This window comes from Sturnira hondurensis, unplaced genomic scaffold (assembly GCF_014824575.4).
Source record: "Sturnira hondurensis isolate 20B ecotype Veracruz unplaced genomic scaffold, ASM1482457v3 Scaffold0009125, whole genome shotgun sequence".
NCBI classification, from domain to species: Eukaryota; Metazoa; Chordata; class Mammalia; order Chiroptera; family Phyllostomidae; genus Sturnira; species Sturnira hondurensis.
Genome location: NW_028081756.1, coordinates 2,323,628 through 2,348,960, shown reverse-complemented (window position 1 = coordinate 2,348,960; position 25,333 = coordinate 2,323,628). Strand labels below are relative to the sequence as shown.

The following is a 25,333-nucleotide window of genomic DNA, read 5'->3' as shown; positions in this document are numbered from 1 at the left end:
TGTTAATGATAGCCTTACTAGGTAAAGTAGTCTTTTTTGGAAGCCTTTGTTTTTTATCACTTTGAATATTTCATGGCAATCCCTTCTGGCCTGAGAAATTTCTGTTGAGAAAATCATTGAAAGTTCTGTTGAGAAAAATCACTGAACACTCTTGTAGGTAACTGTTTTTCTCTTGCTGCTTTTAAGGTTCTCTCTTTATCTTTAGTCTTTGCTATTTTAATTATGATGTGTCTTGGTGTGGGTATCTTTGGGTTTATCTTTTGGGGGATTGTCTGTTCTTCCTGGATTTCTGCATCTTTTTCTTCTACCAATTTAGGGAACTTTCCCTCATTTTTCTTCAAATATGTTCTCAATCTCCTGACCTCTTTCTTCTTCTTCTAGTAATCCTATTATGCAAATGTTGTTATGCTTCATGTTGCCCCTGATGTCACTTAAACTTTCCTCATTTAAAAAAATTCTCTTTTCTTTTGCTGCTTTGATTTGGTGTTTACTGCTATCTTGTCTTTCAAATTGCAAATTAAATCTTCTGCTTCATTTAATCTGCTGTTGATTCCTTGTAGTGTGTTGTTCCTTTCACTTATTGTATTTTTCATTTCTGACTGTTTTTATACTTTCTATATCCTTTTATATGTTTTATATCTCTTTGTTGAAATTCTCACTGAGTTTCTCTATTCTTCCTCTAAGTTCCTTTAGCATCCTTACAACTATTGTTTTGAACTCTGTATCTGGTAGTTTGATTATCTTTATTTTATTTAGTACTTATTTTGGAGATTTCTACTTTTTTTTCACTTGGGGCAAGTTTGTTTGTCACTTCAATTTGGCTGTCACTCTGTGTTCCTGTGTATTAGGTATAAATGCTATGTCTCCCAATCTTGGTATGGTGGTCTCATGTAGTAGGTGTCTTGTGGGACCCAGTGCCGTTTCCCTGATCACCTGAGACTGAACACAAAGGTGCCTCAAGTATCCCTCATGTAGAGTATGTGTGCCCCCTTGTTGTAGTTAAGCCTTGATTACTGTCAACATGTACACAGGTGGGTTTAACTCTCAGGCTGGCTGGTTGTAAGGACTGGCCACAATCACAGTGTATTAGCTTCTGTGCGGGGGCTAACCACACATGATGGAATTTTTCCCATCTGGGTCTAATACCTGCTGAGACCTTGCTTTTTGTGTGCTGCTTGTGGAGCTAATTGGGTGGTGCTCTGTTATCATCTGAAGCCAGACCATAGGTGTGTTGATTCTTTGGCTACTAGGGAGGGACCCCCAGTGCAGGTCAGTGTCAGCCACTGACTGTGACTAGTCATGGGCTACTTCTTAGGTGCAACAAAGCTATCCATGTTTTGTTGCTTTTGCTGGACCTGAGTGCACATTGGAGGGATCAAGCTGTGAACCTAGGCTGACTTCCACCAGTACTTGGTCTGGGACAGGTCAGCAAAGGCCCAAGGCACCCCAAGACCTGCTGCTACCTGCCAGCTGCCTATTAGATTCAGCTGCTGAAAGAGCCTCAGGTGGGACATGAGTTGTATGAGGCAAGTAGGGGTGAGTGGTATTCACCAGGTTAATACAGTTGCAATCTTAGTACCAGTGTTGGGTCTGAGACCACTCAGCAAAATTCCCAGAGTACATAGACGCCAGCTGCCACCCATCTGGGACCTTTGTGGTGAGGCAGGCCTTAGGGAGTCATTAACACAAAGCTACTAGAATTTACTAGTGTAAACCAGATTAAGATTTGACAGTTTGGGGGAGGGCTTAACAGTAAATATTGGCCATGCAGGAAGACAGCACTCACCCTGAAGCCACACAACTCAGTTTCTGTCTGTGTGTCTCTGGCATCCCTCAGACTTGATCAGAATTTCTCAAGAGCTTTTCAAAAAAGACTGCAGCGTGGGCCCAGGCTGGCTGCTGCCAACAGAGCCCCAGCCTTGTGCAAGTCATCAGAATGTAGCTAGTGTGGCTCGCTAAGCTAATACTGTCTGGGGAGGAGTACTTAACCCAGGAAAGATGACGACACCTGTGAGCTGTCCTGTAGGAGGATTCAACACAGTGTCAATGGAGGCTGTCCCTCCAGCCCTTGCCCTAAAGCCACATATCTCATTTTCTCCCTGTGTAACTCTGGTATCCTCCAAACTGCTGTCCCTCCACTGTAGCCCAGGCTAAGTGCCTATGAGTGAGAATTTGTGCACTGGCATTTTAAGGGAATGCCTGGGTTTCTAGCAGCCTCTGTCTCCCCTGGGGAGGTGGGATCCCTCTTGTTTTCCACAGCCAGATGTTATGTGGGCTTCGCCTCCTAGCACTGGTACTCTGGGCCAAGGACCCCAACCTACAGCTGAGTCCCCTCACTTCCCTGAGTGACCTCTGCTGCTGAGACATCCCTCTAGATTCTCAATTGTCACATGTAGGTGTGGGGCCAGCCTGTTTCACATTTCCACCCCTCCTATGTCTCCATGTGGCTTCTTCAGATGATTTCTGTTTAGTTAGTCTACAGTTGCTTATCCAATTTGATTGTTCTATAATTTAGTTGTGATTCTGATGTGGTCATGGGAAGGGTGATTGCAACTTTGATTTAATCTGCCATTTTAGACCTTTCCTTGCCCCTTTCTTTGATAGTTTACCTGGGTGAATTGGCCTCCAGGGGACAGCAGTCTCTTGGCTCCCCATCTACATATCCATTTGTCAACTCCCTTTGTCTTAACTCTCACAAAAAACCTACCTGCCTCTTCCCTCTTCTCCCTCCCTTTTCCCCTCCAGTCATGGACTGAATTGTGTCCCCCCAAATTCATCTATTGAAGTCTTAATACTCAGTGCCTCAGAAAGTGACTATTTGGAGATGGGACCTTTAAGGATATAATTAAGTTAAAGCAGGTTCACTAGCATGAATCCTAATTTAGCATGACCAGGGTACTTACAAGAAAAAATTAGGACACAAAAACCCACAGAAGGGAGACCATGTGAAAATCCAGGGAAAAGGCAACCCATACACCAGGGAAAGAGGCCCCAGAGGAAACCAACACTAAGGTGGAGATCTCAGACTTCCAGTCTTCAGGATTATGAGAATGCATTTCTGTTTTGAAGCACTCAGTTTGTGGTATCCTGTTATGGCATCCCAGCAAAGTTACACAAACTTTCTTTCTTTCTTCATTTAATAATTCATTGATATACTCCTGAAATATTTATTGTTAACCCTTTCATGTGTTAGGTACTGAGCAAGAATGGATTTTCTAGGGCTCAGTACTCAGCCTTTCTCTCATCTCAAAGGACTGGCTCTGGACAATGGCATTTGTTCCCATGGAGTCCCATATAGGCTTGAGAATGAGTCAGTTGTCTTTCTCTGGTTCTACCTCACAGACTTTAAAATTCAACATTGTAAATAGAAGTTTGTCCTGCTGTATAGATGGGTCAAAAGAGATTATCTCTAATAATCTCTTGTTAGGGGCCATGGACGAGGCCTCTAATTCAAGTTTTTCCAGGCAGTGGATGTGAGGAAAAGAAGTTTCTCCTGAGCTAAGTTGCTCTTAACTCAAAATCAACCCTCATATTGCTGAAACACATCTTAGTGTGACTAGCTCTGAACTCCCACACCACTTTGTGACATCACCTCTCTTTCAGTGACAACCACCATCATTGGGATGAGGTGCAAATTTCTTGGTCAAGCATTTGAGGGCCTTTAGAACTTTATTCCTATTTGTCCCTTCATTCATTTTGTTAACAGTAAGGGAACCAGGCCCAGAGCAGATCTGTCTAGGGTAGGCCAGTAGTGTGTGTGTTCTTGACTTTGTGTAGGAAAAATTTCACAACATGAACCAGGAGATTTTGAGGGAAGTTTATTAAAGCTGGACACAGTGAAAGGATGAAGGGCTTAGGATAAAAGAAGCAATAAGAAAGAGACTAGACAAGGCTGCTTTGGCTCTCTAAAGACACTGTGGGAAAGAGGTGAGCCAAGGCTGGGCTGCTGTCAGCTCGCTTGGAAGTCAGGCTTCAGGGACAGGTTCAGGGGACTAGCTAAGAACAAGCTGTCACTCTCCATTGCTCCCCTGTTTGCAAATCTCTTGGGTTCCCTTAGAGTTTAAGAGATGCATGCCTGTGGTAGAAAGAAGAGGGAGAAGGGAAAGGTGTGGGCATGGTTCCTTTCTTTGGAGGGTTTTAAAAGCTGGAGCTTTAGGGGAGGTCTTAGGGTAGAATCTTAATAGAATGCTCAGCTTTTCCAGGTGCACCCTTTCAGGGTAATTGTCTCACTCATTGGTCAGTGCCAGGACAGGGGGTCATTAGACATTGCAACTGGTTTTGCTGCTTTTCTGGGCCTGAAACTAGAATACAAGTGAGGCCTAGAAGTTATCTCAAGGGGTCTAAATCACATGACCAGCAATATGCCAGGGGAGGAAAGGCCACCTAAGGTATAAGCCCCCTAAGTACCAGGGCCCCAAGTGACTTTCTATCCTAGTGACTTTCTGTATCTGGCTGCAAATTGCTTGGCCAGTTTAGTTGGCTATCCATTTCATTCTCATCATTCCACTTACCAAAAAATTTTTCTAGCTTCTTACTTTTCTACCCACTGAGAACAACGTGTTTTCTAGGCCCCCAGAAGCCTACAGGACCTACAGGACCTGAAAGTCCTATATCTTTTAGCCTCTGTGCTTTGATTCATGCTATTTCCTTGCTTGGAACAAGCCCCTCACTCTGCCTTCAGAATTTTCCCAGTATCCTTTAAGGTTCAGTTCAAGGGCTATCTTCACTGTAAATGTTCCCATCTCTAGGAAGAGGAAGTGGGCATGGCCTTCATTGAGGTCAGTGATTTAGATAACCTATTCAGTTCTTAATTTCTCCCTTATTGCAATCCCTTCCATCTGGAACCTTCTAGATTCTGGAGGCCATTTCTTTCTGCATTCGGCCAGCCTGCAGAGTCCCTGATACCAAGTTCACAATCATTGCTAAGTTTGTGGAATGACCCCAATTTATCAGAGTCACCAGCGTGGTTGGTTTGGAGAAGCTATTTATGTAGATATATGGTCAGGCTTACAGCTTCACATTTCCTTACCTTTAATGGAAAAGTCAGTGCACTTTACTCCTTTTCTCCAGTTATGCATTGAGAAGATCCTGCAGGTTGTGTGAAAGGTCTGCCATCAGTGGCTCATGACTTTCCTAATTGGATGGACTTGTCCTCTGTAACTGTGATCTCTTCTTTCTCATCCTCCCCCATCAGTCACAACTGAAACCCCTTTTATCCTGAGTTGCTCTTTGTTCAGTCCCTTTAGTGAAAATCCCAGCGTACGACTAACTTCTTTTTGCAGTAAAATGCTTGTGAGCCATATGGAGGAGGAAAACTTAAACATTACTTATATAAATCCAGACTGAAGGAGCAACACAGCAATGTGCTGAACACCTTAGAAGGGGAGTGTTTACTTTTTCTTGGTGCTTTTAGTTTAGGAATGTATTTCCTATACACAAAATCAAGCTAATTACAAAGCGATGCCACACTTTCATCTTGGGCCCATGATGAAAGTTGTTTTAGCAAACAACTGAATAATGAAAGAGGAAAAGGAGACTTCCACTTCCTAGCCACCATGAGACAGAAGGATGCAGTTACAAATTTTGAGGGAATATGGATTTCTATTCCTTCAGTGCTGAATGGTGGAATCTGGATCAGTTGAGCAGAGCCTGCATGCAGCTGAGTATCCACAGGGACCTGGATCAACTTCAGAACAATCTGAATGCTCATCCAGAAACCCCAGACAGAATCCCCCAGACAGGGGGATTTTTATAAGAGGTAATTTTTTAAATATATAATTAGATTGTATTATTCTAATTCACAATAAGTCAGACCTGATAGAGCCAGAGGACAGACAAATAAGCCAGTTGAGGGTTTTCAAATCATCCTAAACTTGTGTGTGAGGGCAAGGCAAAGCCCTTTGCTATTGCAGTCTACAGCAGCTAAATGACTGAGTCTCATTTGGCTCATTGGCTGAGACTTCCCTGGGGACTGGGTATATTTCTCTGATCCTGTGTCATGCAACAAAGGTCTTACCAATGTTTGGTAGATTACTGGGGAAGCTGAAGAATACTGAGAGAGAGCATAGCTGCAAACAGAACAATGTTATGTATTGCAGAACTGCGAGAAAAACACTTTCCAGCCCCAAATCTCCAGCACCACACCTGTTGGCAAAGAAAAAAGCAAGGGAAAGGCTGAGCATTTAGGTCCGATGCTGGGTTGAATATCTGCTCAGTTCTGCAAGGAGAGATGGATATTAAGAAGTGATACAATGAACGAAGCCGGAACTTGCTCCTCAAAGTGTGGCCAACATGTGTCCTTCTACTTTCTACCAACTGGGAGAGTAAACTGAAAGCACCAGTGTTGAGGTGGGAGGTCATGAAGGACACCAAACTGTCCTGTCACTTCCTTGGTTCCCTGCCCAGGTGTAGTCATGTTGACATGCCATTTTACTCGTTGTCACCTGCATCAGAGAAATAAAGTTCAGAGGACCTACAACTGTTCAAGTGGGATGCCAGCTGACTTTCAGAACCAGTGCTCCTCTTCTGCCATGAGTTCAATTTCCCAGTTCAGACACTCTATGGCCCACAGAACCCTGAACAGGCCTTAGGCCTCTTTGATACTGAGTTTACCAATCTGTAAAATGGAGCCTGGGACCTCACAGACTTAGTTGGTTTTCAGACTCTGGTCTAGAAGTCTCCTAGGAATGTGTGCTTTCCAGGGCTGTAGGATCCAGTTTGGCACTGGTTCCTTGTTGGTAACCACCCTGCCTGGTTTCAGAAGCTGTAACCCCGCCCTCCATGGCTAAGGCTGAGTGAGCGACCTTTGGACCATAAACCACTAAGGAAACAAAGCTTAACTCCCTGGCAGGAGCTCTGCTTCTACTCCTTTTACTTCATCCATGACTGGCCCCCAGTTCTTGATTGGTTAGCCAATGATGGGTAAGATTCCCCAAGGGGGAACGACCTAAGACAGGCATAATCACAGGGAGGCCCCTAGGAAGGACTTGGGGGGGTTATAGCAAAAGTGGGTGATGGACCCTCGCCTCTTGGCTTTGAGTAGCCTGAGTAGTATAGCCTGAGTAGTCCTCATTCTATCTGCGAGAAGTCTCCTAATCTCTTGGCTGCCTTAATTCCCCTGCCTGATTTAAGCCTGAAACAATGACAGATGGTGATGTACCCCTGTGCTGGAGAGGGTGGGTTTCCTGAGTGATCAGGTCTAAGAAAGAATACATAAATTCCTGTGAAATCTGCTTTGCTAAGAATGCTCCCAATTAAATGATAAGGGTTTGAGCAGGAAATGAGTTTGTTTCCCAAAGTTTTGTAGCCCTTTAGCTAACAGACCCTGACTCAGAATAGGCCCTCGTAGTTCTTTGTATGCTATCTATTGTTTGAACCTTACTGCCTGACAATGATTAATGAACATCACCTGTATTCCTTTGCTAACTGAACCCAATAAAAGCTTTCCAAGGCAGGGGTTGGCATGCTCTCCTTTTGAGAGAGTAGCCCTGCCGTCCCTTCCTCCACAGGACTTGATAGTCTGTGTGAATTTGTCTCGTATTTCATCCATAATGCCGCGGACACTGTGGGCCGATGCACGCATCAGTTCCTGCCTTCACTTGTCCTTGCAATTAGATCCAGGGACCTTGAAGCTAGCTTAGCACAGACTCCTCAGGTGCTTTCACCAGCCTAGGTGAGTAGTAGGGCCACTCCTCAGTCTGGTTGCCTTGATGGTCAGGCCAGTCCCTGCAGGACCCTGTTCTGTATGAGGGTCTCTCAGCTAGAGGAGCCCTACAAGGACCATGGGCCCTAGGACCTCAGGAAGTGCCTGAGATTTGGAGTGATCACAAAGTCTTGCACTCATTGGCCTGGGCTATAGTGGTAGATGGTCCCTCTGGGACACATTTTGGGGCTCAATACCAGTGGACAACACCACCTCTCTCTCTATGCTGTCCACAGTCCCCTCACTGCCCATAGAGGGAAGGAGATGGGGACTCTGTTTTCCTCTGCTTCCATGGACCCAGTCCCAAGCAGAGCCTACTATTTCTGGAATACCTCAAAGACCTTCCCTTATAGACAGACATAAAACATACCTAACATACACTGTTCATGCCCTGGAGATCCTGGACTAACACATCAGTTGGGCTCAGACCCCAAGTTTAGAACCATGGTGAAGAGGCTAGGTGTTGACTCAGAGTGACCTGGGCTGAGTGGCTTTGTCACCACTCCCTAGCTGTGTGACTTGGGTCAGCTCTTTCATCTTCCTGCTTCCACTTCCTTACCTATAATAATAATACTAACGATAGCTGACATTCATGGGCCTTAACTGGACCTGTGTAACTTAATCTTCTTAAACACTTGGTTAGGAACGTGTCCATTATCCCACTGGATAGATGGGAAACCGGAGGAAACCGAGGCATATAGATATTAAGAAGCTATCCCAGGAGTCTCACAGTGCCAGAATTCAGTGACATGGTGCTAAGTACCTAGACCACGCTGTGGCTGAAAGAACCCTAAGTGGTCTTTATTTTTAACAGTGCCCATGTGGACCCTCTCATTTTGCAAGGGTCCCCATCCCTGGCAGCCCCACCCCAGTTCAATGCAGCAGAAAAGAACTTTCTCTCTTGGCTGCTCTGCTCGTTGGCTCACAAATGTCTCTGTAGAGGGTGGGCAGCAGGTTACACTCACACAGGGACATTTGGTACTTACACCACCACACCCCACCTGCAAGCTCCAAGATTTCCTCTCCTCAGAAATAACTGTCTGCAATGCTAACAGACTGAGAATCCCATTGCAGCTGCGTATTTCTTCTGTCCAGCCATCAGCTCTCAGAATCTCGGTTTTCTTATCTGTGAAATGGGAATAGTGAAAACGAGATGCTCACAGGGTTGCCCCGGAATGATCGCGGTGGGGGGCGTGGGTGGGGCGGTTTGCTCTCACCCAGGGCGGCCCCAGGCACCCTGAAGCCGGGCCCAGCGGGACGGGCCGCCTAGGGGCGGGCCAGGATGGGCCAGTCCGGGCCGAGGCCTGGGCCGGGTTTGGGGGCGGGCGCGGGGCGGGCTAGGCTGCAAGCACCAGCGGGCAGCGGCGCGTCACAGCTCCGGGTGGCGGCGGAGGGGAGATGCGGCTGCTGGCTCTGGCCACTGGCGTGTTGCTGGCGTGGGCTCCAGCCCCGGGTAAGCACCGCAGACGGGTGGCTGGTGGGTGAGGGGCGGCCGGCGGGCTCGGGGCGGCTGGGGCTCGGGGCGGCTGGGGCTCGGGGCTCGGGGCTCGGGGCTCGGGCCTCGGGCCTGGCGAGGAGGCACGGCTGCCTCCAGGCCTCCCCCTCCCTGTGCGAGCTGGCCGGCCGGGTCTGTGCTGTCCCTGTCGCCACGCGGGTGCCTGCCAGAGGGCGCAGGCGGCGCCCTCTCCCCCTTTTTTCCCTCCTTGGCAAGGACCTTGTCGCTCCACAGAGAAGCTCAGAACAGCCAGCCCCCTTATGAGGGCCAGGTCTCTCAGTAGAAGATTTAAACTGGAAAGCGTGAACCCTAGTTGTTGGTTTTCTTTTTCGTCCCCAGTACGTACAACTGTTAGCCGGTTAGTCTGGGCAGAAACTTCCCTTAACTCTCTTTGGACATTCCTTGGAGGGGCTGGATCTCCCTGGCTAGCTTTGGGTCTGGGGACATACATACTTGGGCCATTTGCGATGACCAGGCCTAGTGAGATAGGGTATCCAATAGCTGGATGAAGCGGGGCCATTTACAAGCACCCTGCCTTAGGGAAAGCCTCTACCCGCACGGCTGGCTTTCATTTGGGGGTTTCTGCCCTCACTTCCAAGTTGATGAAGAATTTTCTCTCTTTATTCCTTAGAGCCCCTACTGCCTGCCTCAGAGCTGAAGGAGCCATGCCGGCTAGAATAATAGTAAAAATAAGTGTATCAATGGCTGTCAGGTTTCTGGGGAGCCAACTGGGTTCCAAGTGTTGTGCTCTATAGTTATCTCATTTATTCACAGCACTACTTCAAAATATTAGTGACAAGAACAAATACTTGTATATCCAGGTACAAATATTAACTCAGTTAAACTTGCCAATAATCTTTGAGGGAGGTGCTGCAAATCCCCCAATTTACAGATGAGGAAACTGAGGTAGTGGCCCATGAGTTGACTTGCCTTAAGTCATAAGGCTTATAAGTGGTGGAACTGGGATTTGAACCCAGGAAGCCTGGCTCTAGACTCTGTGCTTATACTGGCTAAGCTGTATTGCCATTGTTTTGTAAACAAGAATGCTGATGCTCAGCGTTAAGTAATTTTCCAGGGGTGACCCAGCTACCAAGTGATAGAGCTGACCTTTGAGATAACTAGCATAGATCAGAATCTGAGGAATGACTTGGATCCTTATGGTGGGAAGAAATTCACCCATTGTCCCTGGCTACCAGAGCAATGGGGTTTCTAAGATTTTATTTATTTATCTTTAGAGAGGAAGGAAAGAAGAGAAGGAGAGAAACATCAATGTATGGTTGCCTCCCATGAGTAGTCGCCGCTGGGGACTGGCCTGCAACCCAGGCATGTGCTCTGACTGGGAATCGAAGTGCGATCCTGTGGTTCACAGGCTTGTGCTCCATCCACTGTGCTACACCAGCCAGGGCCTCAATGGGGTTTCTAGTGAACCTGAAATCAGCACTGTGGGACGTGTTCCTTTTAGGGCTATCACTGTCTTGCCTGACAAAGGCTGCAGGTTTGACTGTGATAGTTGGGCCTGGCCAGCTCTGGTGGCCTGTGTGGAGTAGCCAGCAGCTAATTAGGATGCAAAAGGGCACAGGGGTCTTTGTCCCCAGGCTCGATGACCACCTTCCTAATCTTGGGTGCTGTCAGACAGGGCACCCTCAGAGAGGCTTTTTTGAGGGTCAAGGACGTTCTCATGTTCCAGGAGACATCAGCTGGAATTCAGGATTCTTTAGAGCCTGCTCTGGCTGTGACCAAAGCCGTAGCTCAGGTAATGATAATGACAGTGATGACAGCTCCTGCTTGGCAGCACTCATCATGTGCTGTCCACTCTTCTAAGTGTTTCTCCCGTGACTCCTTGTCACCATCCCCCAAGGCAGAGCCTGGCAGAGCCACTTTATACAGTAAGTCTGGACTCTTAACCCTTGAACTTTTCTACCTCTTGATTTCGGGGCAGAGTAGGACCTTAGCAATCACCTGGTCCCACCTCTCACTTTACAGCAAACCAAGGGAAAGTATTTAGTAGAAGCCAGACTGTGGTACAAAGTGCTGGTTGAGAGTTGGTTCTGAAGCGGATGGCCTAGGTTCAATTCTCTGGGAGTTTGTGCAAGTGGCTTAGCCTCTCAGGGCCTCTCCCCTCTTGTCTGTAAATGGGGATAAACACAGTTTAAGGGTAAATTGGGAAAATACATCTAAAGTGCTTAGATAGTACTTGACATGGAGTTCACATCTAGCAAATGTTCTATTCACATCTATCAGATTGTTATATTACTGGTCAAAGCCATATGTTTGTCCTGGATGAGAGCTCTTTTCAGGTGGTGGGCGTATTATGAGCGCATCAGCCCCTGCACCTGTGCTTGGTGCTCAGCAAGTGCTTCATCCTAGCGTCCTGGGTTTTCAAGGAATACAGTTGTATTATTTTCAGAGATTTACTTGTCATGGTTTCACACTAACCATTTAATGAGAATAAGATTTTTTCTGTTGAGTGGTACAATTTGCATTCCTTATAAACATAGAGGCACCTGGCTCTCTGAAACGAGTGGGGCAAGGCTCCTCAGGACAGAAAAGGACAGTGCAGGGCACAGAGCCACTAGCACATCACTGGCCAGGTTAGAAGAGAAGGACTCAGCCTGTGCCCACCTCTGCTCCCAGTCAAGGCTGGTGCCTTGTTTCTGCTATAAGTCCCACATTCGCCAGCATCTGGAAGTTGCTGTCCTCCCCTTATGAGGAGAGGTTGTGTGCTGGATGAGTAGTACTATTTGACTACACTGATGTCCTTTAGGCATTTTCTGAGCTGTTTGAAAACATTATCCAAATAGGAACAAGAAGGTTATACCTCATCAGTCTTACCCACAGGAATTCAGTGTTTGCTTACAGCCAGAACCAGATATATAATTTGTGGGATCTAGTACAAAAAATGTGGGGCCCCCTACTCATAAATTATTAAAATGTCCAGGGAATGACAGAAAAGATCAAACCAAATGGGGGGCCCCCTGTGTAACTGCAAGACACACACCAAGGAAGCCCACGCTACTCATGGGTCAGTGTATATGTCACTTTTTATTGTCCCTACCTGCTCAGTTCTCAGGGCATGCAAACTATTATCAATAGTTTAAAGCTAGTTTCACACTGGAGCTTCATACTCACTATGTAAGGGATTACTTTCCCATTTTTCAGATGAAGAAACTGAGGCTCTGAGGGAATTACTCCTAATAGAACCAGGTTTCCAACTTAGCTGACTCTCTGCCCAGCCCCAATAAGCCACTGGGATATCCTGGAGCTGTGAGAAACCCAGTGTTCAGACCACATGGGTTAACCAGGGCTCCCGAGTAATGGAGCCTGTGCTTATTGAAGGAACAAGGTTCATTGCAGCAGTGTCCTGTCCTTCTCTGTTTGCATCAGTGTCTTCCATGCTTCCTTTAAGAACTGGCCTTGGAGGCCCTGGTGGGGGTAGAAAATCCTTTCCTGAAATCCATCTGCAGATCCAGGTGGCTGCATGGGCCATGGGGCAGTGGACTTCACTAGATCAGGCGTGTCAAACTCATTTTCACCGGGGGCCACATCAGTCTTGCAGTTGCCCTCAAAGGGCCGAATGTAATTTTAGGACTATAAATGTAACTACTCCTTAATAGTTAAGTGAGATTTTGGCACTGTGGCTGGGTAGAAACAAGGTGCCAGGCTGGATAAAACAAGGTGGAGGGCTGAATACAGCCTGCAGGCCTTGTGTTTGTCACCTGTATACTAGAGGATGCTTATCTCTCTATTTCCAGCTTGTGCTAGGTGGCTCCTGCCTCAGTGTCTTTGCACAGGTGGGGCCTTCTCCCAGGAGAGTGATTCCTTCAGCTGCCCTGAATTTTGTGGCATTAAGTCCAACTCATTCTTCATCTCATGGTCACCTCCCCAAGTTCTCTCCCCTGACCCCTAGACTATGTCAGGATCCTGCCCTGATTTGTGTAAGCCCTGTATCTTGTCCCTGCAGTGTGTGACACCACTTGTCACATACTCCTGATGAACAGCTGCCTTTCCTACTGGGCTGAAGGCTCCATGAAATTAGGAATGCCATCTTCTTCTTCACACAGTGCCCAGCACATGGCTGTTGCTCAGCAAGTATGTGTTGAGTGATTAAGTGTACAAAGCATAAGCTGGGGCATAGGCTAGGTGAAATGAGAACTCTGAATGTGGAGGTTCCCCCAAGATCACAAAGTGAAAAAATTAGTTCTTTTCTTGGCCAAACTTTGACAGTTCTCCCCTCCTAGGCCAGAAGAGGGGAGACTCTGCCCTGCTCGGGACTGCTCCCTTACCTTACCAGTGTAGGAGGGTCTGGTGACATCCATCCTCCCTTGTCCTATAGCTGGCTTGGCCCAGGATTGCTGGGCTTCCTTCAATGCCCTACAGGGTATGTATGCTCTATTCTTTAGACTGAGATCAAGAAGGGAAAGGCCTAGACTCCTCGGTACCATTTGACTCCGTATCAGCTTTGCCTTTGCCTTCTGTGGTCCTGCCCACCACTGCTGTGTTCTCTCCTAAGCCACATAAGTCCTGGTGACGGTGGTGGAGAAGAAGATGTGTGTGGCTCTCACCTAGTATGTAACTAAGCATCCAGGTCAGCTAACCTTGGCCAGGCATTGGCTCCCCACCTGCATCTTTTCACCTCCTGCAATGCCTCCTTACCACCACACATATGAGCTGTGTCTCCTGGGTTTAAGTTAGGCATCTCTGTGCCTAAGGGAGCATGTTACCCTGGAGTACCTGGCCTTCTGAGCAAGCTCATTACAGACTTGGGAATACCCCACAACCTGAGAGCCTATGTTCTTTAGCAAAGCTTTAAGATTCCAAGGGTCTCTTGAGCATCACAGTTTCAGTTGCACTTACTCTTTTTGAAAGTGAGTGTGACTGCCTGGCTGGTGGCAGATATAGGGGTTGAAATGAGCCTTCCTGTGAACAAGGTTACGTTGGTTTACTAGGGCTGCCATAATGAAGTACCATAGACTGGTAGCTTAAACAACAGAAATGTATTTCTCACAGTCCTTGGGAGGTCTGAGATCACGGTGTTGGCAAAGTTGATTTCCTCTGAGGCCTTTCTCCTTGGCTTGTAGATGACCACTTTCTTTCTGTCTTCAACATTGTCTGCCCTCTGTGTGTGTCTGTGTCCTAATCTCCTCTTCTTATAAGGACACCAATCACGTTGGATTAGGGTCTATACTAGTGGCCTCATTTTAACTTAATCACTCCTTTAAAGGCCCTTTCTCCAAGTACAGTCACATTCTGAGGTCCTGGGGGGTTGGGATTCAGTATATGAATTTGGAGGGGGCACAATTCAGCCCATATCAGAAATTTTTGCACTTCACTGGGAGAATTGTGCTGGAGCCCTTTGTGAGAGAACATGGGGATGAATGAAGGCAGAAAGGCATACAGGTAAAGAGGAGGGGAGGACTGGTTTTCGGAAGATGGCTCAGTCCATTCCCTTCATGGGAACTGCTTACTTTGGGCCTGAGCTGTGGAAGTGGAAGGGTTACTAGTTGCTTCCAGGATGGAATCTGGCCTCCCTGGGGACCAGAGTACTTGGCACATTCTCTCACCATAAAAATCCCTCCTTCGTGCAGTGTTAATAGAAGGAGACTGGGGTGTGGGGGCCCAGCCTTGCCCTCATCCACCCATATTGTTTTAATTTCCTGCCTTCCCCTTCTCCTTGCCTCCAGTGGGGAGCCCACCCTTGGGTGGGTGGAGCTGGACTTCAAGTCTGGAGGTCAGCTGCTGCCTCTGCTGCTCTCTGCCTGTCAAAAGCCTGTGTTGTTGTTGGATTAGGGTCAGCTAGTTTTCTGGCTGTGTGGCTGCTCACCAGGGAACTCCCAACATGAGGGCCTTTTAGACAGGACCTTAGCAGTCAGGGGAAATGTTCCCAGACTAATATGGCATATGAGCAAAGTGCAGGCCAGGTGGGTGAGATGCAGGGGAGGCAGTTGGGGCAGTTTCCCCCTTTTGTCTTGCATCAATGACTTGTGTTGACAGTGAGATTGTTAGAGATTGTTACTAGAGAGCATGTACATTCCCCAAGTAACTCCCTGGGCTACTTTGTCCTTTGTCACTGTAGATACAGAAGACCTCATTCTTGTCCGCAAGCTACTTAGAGTCCATCTGAGCATCAATCTTTTTCTTCTGAATTTGCTCCCATCTATTTTTTAAGGTAACAAAAGACTATTATAGTATGGTAAGCTGAATAGTGACCCCCCCCCCAAAAAAAATGTCTGTGTTCTAATCCCTGAACCTGTAATGTTACCTTATATGGCAAAGTGCACTTAATCATGTGGTTAAATTAAGGGTCCTGAAGTATCCTCGTGAGCCTGGCTTCTAAGAGATGAGAAAGAAAATTAAAGAACATTGACCTTCAAGTAATACCTCTCAAGATGTTCAGTTTGTTAAATCAATAGTGGAAACCATACAAGAGGATGGCCTTATTGGCTAATTTTTAATCCTCACCCAAGGATATATCTATTGATTTTAGGGAAAGAGAGAGAGAGGGAGAGGGAAGGAAGGAGTAGGGAAGAGAGGAGAGAGAGAGAAAGAGAGAGGGACACTGATGTGAGAGAAACTTCAATTGGTTGCCTCCTATACACACCCTGACTGGGTATCAAGTATGCAACCTAGGTATGTGGCCTGACTGGGAATTGAACCTGCTGTACAGGATGACACTCTAAGTAACTGAGCCATCTGCCCAGGGCAAGAATATTTTTTGTACTGCACCCCAACCCACCCCAACATACATAGGGACTTACCGTGTTGACTCACAGTCTCTTCACAGCATAAGATACAATCTCCGATCTCTTTGTCATCCTTCCTTGCCTACCTGCAGCACTGACCTAAGTTCAGAGCTTTTGGTTACTCTGACTCCAGGCCCTGACCCCTTCAGCTGACCAGGTGACATTTAGAAGATATTTGTGGTTTAGGATGATCTGGGACATCCGCTTAGGCAGTGGGTTGGGAAGGGAGTGGTGCTTCCTGGAGTTGTGCACTGGACTGCAAAGGAGTGAGGATGTGGCTTTTGGGGACAGAACAGCCCTGCTTGGACAGAGGAGGTTCTGGGCATCCTTTGTATTTTCTGGGTTTTGCCGGTCAGAGGAAGGGGGCACCTGGAAGCTTCAGGGCAGCCTGATTGCCCTGCACCATCTGGAGGAGCAGCCCTTGAGGTGACTGTAACTAAGAAACCAAAGGACCAGAAGTAGTGGACCAGGCCTGCAATGCTGGAGCATCTTGTGGGTGATTGGGAGCTTTCCTCACCCCTTCCAGTTCCTGGGCTTGTTCATCTTTATTCCTGCATGTCAGTCCTGAATCCAAAGGGAGGACTTAAAGCAAGAAACTGAGAACCCCCCGTGGTTCTAACTCTCGGTACTCATTTAATATATGCCTGACTAGTGCCTTGGTGACAGCTGAACTAGAAACAGGGAAAGGTGCTTGGAAGGGCAACTCCTAAACCCACAGCATTTCCCATTCATGCCTGTGGTAGAACTGGTCCAAGCAGGCCTTGGGGAGGTGGGTGGTAAGAGATTCCAAAAGTCCAGATTTTTATGTGAAATATTGTATCCTCAATTTTAAGCATCAGCAATTAATTTAAACAAATTAAAAAAAATACCTTTGGCCTGGCAGTCAGTGCCATTTTGTGTGGATGGGACCATTTCATAGAAGACGTGTGTTCCCACAGAGGGTTCCCCTAGAGGAGCCCTCCTTCTGGCCATGTTGAGGGCAAAGAGCAAGAATGGAGGGACTGGGGCAGTCTAACTCTCTGTCCATGTGAATCACATCAGTTCCTGAAGAAAAGACACGCTGTGTCAACCTCTAGAAGAAGAGTGACCTTCCTCACTATCTTTCTTCTTCTTTTCTCTGCAGAGGTCTGTGGGGCCCTCAATGTTACTGTGTCCCCAGGACCTGTGGTTAACTACCTGGAGGGGGAAAATGCCACTCTTCTCTGCCACATCTCCCAGAAGAGGCGGAAGGACAGCTTGCTGGCCGTGCGCTGGTTTTTCGCACATCCCAACACCCAAGAAACCTTGATGGTTAAGATGACCAAGCTCAGGGTGGTGCAGTACTATGGAAATTTCAGCCGCAGCTCCTACCGGCAGCGGCTGCGCCTTCTGGAGGAGAGGCATGGGGTACTCTACGCGCTCTCTCTTTTGACCCTCCAACCAGCTGATCAAGGGCATTATGTCTGCAAAGTTCAGGAAATCAGTAAGTACAAGAATAAGTGGACAGCCTGGTCCAATGGCTCCTCGGAGACAGAAATTAGAGGTAAGCATATCTGCTCTCTTGGAAGAGGCATGGGGACAGGTCAGTGGGCCTCCCTGAAGGTGCTGGGCAGCTTCCAGGATGACTGTGCTGGGTTAGAGCACATCTTCTCAGCCTCTAAGAGCCATGGCCATAAGGAGCCAGGTCATGCACTGAGGACAGATTGTTTTGTGGGCTGACGTGTTTGGTAGATGTGAAAGCAAGGATAGAAAGAAGTAAGAGCCTGGTCCCATGCTGCCCAGCCTGCCCCAGAGCAAAACCTCCTTCACATTTGAAAGCTGGGACTGACTGGATGCTTCACCTTGAGCTCAGGTTTGAGAGCCTGGATTACTTTGGCCTTTGGGTGCCAAGTGTCCACAGAGGAGGCACACATTGAGAGGTCCTGATGTCAGTTGCCAGGCCTTGGAACAGGGAAGGCTGCTGGCTCTGATCTGTTGCCCAAAGCTCATTGAGAAATTCACCTGAAAGTGACAAAGGACCACAAGTAGCCCTTCTAACTGGAGACAGACAGGAGGCGTGGGCCTCATTCTGGCACATCTTAGCTACCAAGTGCCATACTTGAGGGTTGTTGTTATCACAAATGTTCTATTCAAGACACCTCTCACAATTTTAATAAGACTTCCCATTGATTGCAAAAATTACATCTCAGATTGCTTTGAATTGGGCCTGGCACAGGAGCAAGGGGATCATAAAGTAAAGCTGATAGTCCTGAATATGAAAAAAAGAACCTAATTTTATATACACATGTAGTACAATAATTAAAGGCATTAATTATCTTTTGATAAGCTTTTTTCAAAGGATAAAACTCAGTTGTGAAAGATATTTTTAGTATCCTACATAAATAAGGGATATATTAATGTAAATAATTTACATGGATAGTCTTTAAGAAGCCTACTTTTGTCCTTAGAATTGTTCTTAAGCACAGAATGATATATTAATCCAAAATGTTATCACTTTTTATTTTAGCAACTTAATTCAAGAGAATAAATGACTACTAGTATAAATATACTCATATTTTTTGGCACAGAAAACAGAAGGCTGGGAAGGGAATTTATTCTGCATATCACTTGGCTCTGAAACATACGCTTGTATATGTGTCCTTTTTTTTTTTTTTTTTTTTTTTTTTTACATCATAGTATATTCTGGAGCCATACACTAAGTATACTGGCAGTAAGTCTGACAATTAGAGTGAACCAATTAGAATAGATAAAAAGGTTCCCTACAGTTAAATGAGTGCAGTCATCTAGTGTACTAAAGCAAATCTCCTTTCAGGGAGTGAAGTGGATTCCTTTCAGAACATTTGGGTGTACTTGTTCTGAGGTAGTTTCTAAGGTTCAGAGGAATTAAAAATCTACCACTGCTTCTTTTCTTCTCTTCACTTTATTCCCTTCTCTTTGCCCTTCCTCCATTTTCCTCATCTTCCTTCCTCCCCTTTTCAAAATCCTCCTTCTCTTCTCACTCTTCTCCTCCCATCCCCTGACCCTCCCCTTTCTCTCTTCCCTCCTCCTCTCACCTTTCCTCACTCACTGTTTCTTTTCCTCTTCCTCTTTCTTCTGTTGCTATCTGGGGCTCACTCCCCTAACCCATTCTGGTCTCTCCTCTGGAGGTGGTTCTAACTCTCCAAGGACCTGAGCCTCCCCTGCTGTACCTGCCCTGCCTCAGAGCTTCCTGTTTTACACAATTCCTCAGCTTCTGGGCTGGGCCATAGGTTTCTCATGAGAAGGTTCAAAACCTTAGGAATCAATGACCGTACCTCTAGAAGGATCCACTTAGGCTTCTAGGAGTCTACTGTAAGGGGTTAAAAGGAGAGAGAACCCAAAGTGAATGGCCTGAAAGCATATAGGCTTGTTTAGGTTGGACAAGACCTCTGTCTGCACAGAGCTAAGGGGAGTGTGTGGAGGCTTGGCTTCCATCCTTCCTGGGCCAGGCTGGGGACAGGCCTGTGACTCCAGCCTCCCGAGATAGCTTTCCCCAAGCCCTTTGCTTCAATCATCTCCAAAGGTCTTGTTTTCCTCAATTTGCACCTGAGTAGTTGTTATAAGGAAAACAGGAGCAAAAATAACAACACAATGAAAAATTCTGTGGGAAGGTGCATTTGACTTGGAATGTTAAATAGAAACTCTGAGCATGAAACTAGAAAAGTTGGTGTTTGTGCTGCCTGTCCCTACCAGAACCAGTAAGTAGAGAGAAGAATAGAATCTTTAGGGGTGCTTTATTCAGATGGCTGGTGATCTGAGGAGACAGCAGGTTATGTTCCCTAAAAGACTGGATTACATTTCATTTCAAGCTGACCTTTCTTATAAGTAGAAAAAAGTATAGTGAAGGGGTTTGGAATTCAGGAAATGTTATTCAGATAAAAGCTGCAGTCTGGCAATTTTCCTAGCACCCTTTCATTTGTTGACCTCAGGTGGACTTCTCTCCGTTGAGACTTCTCTCCTCAGATACCATCTTGATTGCCTTCAGTCCTTCTGGGGCACAAAGTTTGAATTGCTTATGGTCTCCTGAATTTGGGGTGGGTTATACCTTCAGTTCCTATAATGACAGCTTTTTATATGCATTAATTAAGCATAAGCTTAATAAGTTAATAAGTTATAGTCAAGTTAAGCTTATTAACTACAGAACTTAAAACTAAACATTTTTCAAATCTTATGTTCCCTCAATAAGAGTTGTTTCTGAATAGAAAGCCTTTTCCCCTGGGCCCCATGGCTCACCCATCTTTTCTGCATGCTCACTCTGCTCTCCTCCTTCCCATGGGCTTCTCGAGTCGTTCACGGAGAGAGGAACTAGCTTTTCTTAGGAATTCTTTCTAACAATAACCACCCACAACCATGGACTATTCTATTGTCCTTGCAATGTTATTAATGTGAGATCAAATTGCTTTTATTTCCCTGTAAACTTCCAGAAAGACTGATGGTCTCTTTTTGCTGTTGCAAAGAGAGGTTGACTTGTGTCAATGCAGTTAAGGGATGGCTCTTGGTAGGGCAAATGTCAGAGCAATGTTGGCTCTTTTGATTTACCCTGATTTCCACGTGTTGGTTGTTTTCTATTGCAAAAGTAATATAGTCCAGTTAGAGAAAATATGGGAAAATACAGAAATGACTTGCAATATCTCCACCCAGTCATAACTTATCATTTTATTATAAATCTTTTCAGACATTTTTATGTACATAAAAATTAAAAGCCTAATTTCATTTATACCACAAATACCATTTTGGGACTTGCTTTTCTCACATTACTAAATAGTATGCACATTTTCCTATGTTAAATATGCTTTCTTAATCTACTTTTAATGGTGGAATAATATTCCATGATGTAGATGTACCACAATTTAGCTTCCTAGTTATTGTCACTAAAGTTGTTCTGCTTCCTTGTCAGTGAATCTTTACTAATGTTCCTGTCCTTAGAATAAAATCCTGGAAATAAGATTGCAAGGGTTAATGGTATACTCAAGTTAAAGACTGATACAATTTAAAGAGTCGAATTGGCCTCTATAGTAGTTAATGAATTTATATATGGACTGGCATTGCAAGTGCCTTTTTGGCATGGATGGGTCGACACACTACATACTTCAGGGGGGTGGTGATGATGATCCGTACACAGCAGACTGTCAATAAGTACTTAATGAATGAATGAAATGCTCTTCATTTGGTGGATAATGTCACTCTCTCTCGGAGACCTTAAGCCTTTTTCCTTTGGCCTATTCCAATTGCACACCTTATTTAAGGTCCCTCATCCACCCTTCCTCCTCCATGAGGGCATCTTTATGTGTGCTGGGTCATGGAGACCTCTTCCACCTATGGCATCATGTAACTTTTGTTTTTAGCACTGTTTACACAACATAGTGTAGTCACACCAAAGTTTTTGTAAGCTGCTGTGACACAGGCATTATGTAAAAAAATATTATACATAAAAGATTCAAACACTCTCAAAATTAAAATGTGCGAGTCTGCATTTCCCCTGTTTTCACCCTAATATCCCACTTCCATTGCCATCCCCATGGATAATCATTGCCAATGATTTGGTTTAGATCTTTCAAGGCCCTCTCCTATTGGCATTCATATGTATCCATACCCATATTATTAACATTACACTTCATGCTTTATAAACATTGTTGGTGATATTTGCACTTTTTTCATTGATATTACATAGCAAGGCGATACCAAACTACATCCTGTCATTCCCTGGTGATGAAAACTTTGGAAACTTCCCATATTTCATTAACCCAACAAGGGCTTCAGTGAATATCCTTATATACATTTCCAAGTGTTTCCATTGGTTAGATTTCTGGAAAGAGAATTGCTGGGCCTAAGGCTATGCATATTTAAATTTTTAATAGACAATGCCAAAATGCTTTCCTAAAAGACTTTACAAAGTTATACTCTGACCATCATTGCATGATGTATCTGTTTCCCTAAAGCTTCATTAACAATATATATTATTAATATTCTCCATTATTTATCACAATGATGGAAAAGTAATATTTCATTGTTTTAATTTTGATTCTTAGATTCAATACAATACAATTTAATTTAAATTATTGTACTCAATTAGTAGTGAGCTTATATATCTCATCATATCTTTATTGACTGTTGTTGGGGGAAAGCCCCAAAAGTGTAGATTCAGGATCAATTACAAATAAATGACATGTAGCCTTATTCAAATTCATAAGAGCTTTAATAGAAAAAACTTACATACATGGGCAAAGCAGCTACTTTCTCCCAGTGGTAGCTGGCTGGGAAGAAATACATATACTTCCTAGGACAGAGTCTCTGTTTTATACGTGGTTAATAATAAAACCATATGGTGGGTAGTCTTGTAGACTAGCAATCCCCAACCATGTTGGTACTAGGAACTGGTTTCCTGGAAGACAGTTTTTCCATAGATGTGGGAGGGAGGTGGTGGAGGGAGACAGGAGGTGGAGCTCAGGCAGTAATATGAGGGAAGCTTTACTTGCTTGCCTGCAGCTTACCCCTGGCAGGGGGCAGGAATTTGTTTATTTATTTGTTTCTTTGTTTGTTAGAGAGAGAAGTGGGGGGAGACAGAGAGAGAGAGGGAAACATCGATTTGTTATTCCTCTTATTGATGCATTCATTCATTGTTTGCTTCTTGTATATGTCCTTACTGGGGATTGAACTCTCAACCTTGGTATATCAGACTGATGCTCTAACCCAGCCAGGGCAACATTTCCAAGTTAACATATAACATCAGACAGTTACCCATACTCTATATATTTGTTAACTTCCCCCCTTTGGTATGACATTTATCTTTGGGCAGCATTCTGGCTTTCTGGGTATTTAGCCAAACCTGAGGCTACAGAGAGTTAAACAGTCACAGAATATTAAACGGAGTCTAACATTTCCCAGACGCCTTTACTGCTGGAGCAATACTGCATTTCTGAATTCTCTTACAACTGTTTTAAATTTTTCCTCTGTCAATTGCCTGTCCATAACTTTCGCCTATTTTTCAATTGCTTGCTATCTATCTATCTATTTCTGATTATTAATTTGTTAGCTGTTACATATGGTGCGAATTTTTCTTCTTATTTGTTACTTGCCTTTACCCTTTATTTATTTGTTTTTTCCATTAGAACATTTTACATTTTCAGGATATTTATGCAGGATATTTATGCAAATTTGCCATTTTTTCCTATATGCTATTTTTTTCTACTTGTATTTTATTATTGAGATATAGTTTATTTTTGACAAATTGCACATGGCATTTTGGTTTTATATCTTATCCAGGAAGATATTTCCCACCCCAAGCTTATAAAAGTGTTTTCCATATTTGTCCTTAATATTTTCAAAGAAAGTTTTACTCCTTTATCTAGTTAGAGTCCATTTATATATAAGGTGTGGAGTAGCTAATTCACTTTTTGTTACCAAATGGCTGTTTTATTGTCCTTATGTTATCTATTTATTGATCATAAAATTTTCCTGTTTTGAAATGCCACATTCATAAGCTAAATTCCTTTTAATTGACTTTATAAATTACATTGGGTGGCATATATATCTTATACATCTTTATGATTTAAAATTTTTCTATCCAGGAACCTATTGTGTTCCTTCATGCATTCAGGATTTGTCTGTTTGTTTTGTAAATATCTTTAAGTAAAGAGTATTTCACGTAAGTCTTAAAATGTTTATTGTGTTTGTTTCTAGTTTTTTATACTTTTAATTAGAATCTATCTCTTTTATGTACACACACACAAACACACATGGATCTCTTTTAAATTGGTTATTCCCTGTTTATAGAAAAGTTGTTGAGTTTTATTCAGCAACATAAGTTACCCTACTTTTTAAAACATTGAATGTATAGGGGTGATATTGATTAATAAAATTATGTAGTTTTCAGGGGTACAGTTCTGTAGTACATCTATATATTGTATTGTGTCTTTACCATCCCAAATCAAGTGGCCATCCATCACCATTCTCTTTTTACCCTCTCCTACCTCTTCCTAACCCCCTTTCCCTCTGGCAATCACCAAACTATTGTCTGCCTATGAGGGTTTTTTTTTTTTTTTGCTTAATTTTGCTTAATCCTTCATCTTTTTTACCCAGCCTTCACTACATGCTCACTTCTGACAGCTGTCAATCTGTTCACTGTGTCTATGAGTCTTTGTATTTTTTTAGTTTATTTTGTTAATTAGATTTTACATATAAGTGAAATTATAAGCTACAATATTTATCTTTCTCTGACTGACTTACTTCATTTAGCATAATACTCTCCAGGTCCATCCATGCTGTCCCAAAAGTTAAGATTACCTTTTTTTGCCTTGGCTGGTGTAGCTCAGTGGATTGAGCGGGGGCCTGCGAACCAGAGAATCGCAGTTCCATTCCCAGTCAGGGCACATGCCTGGGTTGCAGGTCGGTTCCCTGCAGGCCAACTCCCAGCAGGGGATGCACGAAAGGCAACCATACATTGGTGTTTCTCTCCCTCTCCTTCCCCTCTGAAGATAAATAAATAAATAAAATCTTTTTTTAAAAAATATTTTTTATATATTTATTTTTAGAGAGAGGGGAAGGGAAGGAGAAAGAGTGGGAGAGAAACATCAATGCGTGGTTGCCTCTCATGTGTACCCCACCGGGGACCTGGCCTGCAACCCAGGCATGTGCCCTGACTGGGAACCGAACCCGTGACCCTTTGCTTCACAGGCCCGTGCTCAATCCACTGAGCTACACCAGCCAGGGCAATAAAATCTTAAAAAAAAAAAAGATCAGCCTTAATAAAAAAAAAAAAAGATTACCTTTTTTTTTTTTACAGCCAAGTAGTATTTCATTATGCAAATGTACTATAGCTTTTTTATCCACTCATCTACTGATGGGCACATGGGCTGCTTCCAAATCTTGGCTATTGTAAGCAGCGCTGCAATGAATATAAGGGAGCATTTTTCGAATTAGTGTTCTGTATTTCTTTGGATATATTCCCAGAAGTAGCATCACTGGGTCATAAGGAAGTTTCAGTTTTAGTTCTTTGAAGATACTTCATACTGCTTTTGGTGGTGGCTGCAGCAATCTATATTCCCACCCACAGTGAACTAGGGTTCCCTGGTCTCTGCATCCTCACTAATACTTGTTGCTTTTTGATTTATTGATGATAGCCATTTTAACAGGTATGTGGTGATATCTCATTATGGTTTTAATTTGCATTTCTCTAATGATTGGTTCAGTGTTACTGAATTGAACATCTTTTCATATGTCTGTTGGCCATCAGTATGTCCTCTTTGGAGAAGTGTCTATTCAGGTCCTTTGCCCATTTTAAAATTGAAATTATTTTTAATCCTCACCCAAGGATATGTTTATTGATTTTAGAGAGAGAGAAAGAGAGAAAGACAGGCAGAAAGAGAGAGAGAGAGAAATAAATGAGAGAGAAACATTCAC

General features: G+C 44.4%; 1 protein-coding gene across 1 annotated transcript in view; it reads left to right on the top strand.

The window, feature by feature from the left end:
- The first annotated feature begins 9,048 nt into the window (after positions 1 to 9,048).
- The window catches only part of VSTM4 (V-set and transmembrane domain containing 4), a 120,145-nt gene continuing 103,860 nt past the window's right edge, over positions 9,049 to 25,333 (top strand). Inside the window, exons 1-2 of the mRNA XM_037056676.1 lie at positions 9,049 to 9,155; positions 17,061 to 17,459. Of these exons, the coding sequence (XP_036912571.1) occupies positions 9,101 to 9,155; positions 17,061 to 17,459 (454 nt within the window). The 5' untranslated portion in view covers positions 9,049 to 9,100. The remainder of the gene's footprint in view (positions 9,156 to 17,060; positions 17,460 to 25,333) is intronic.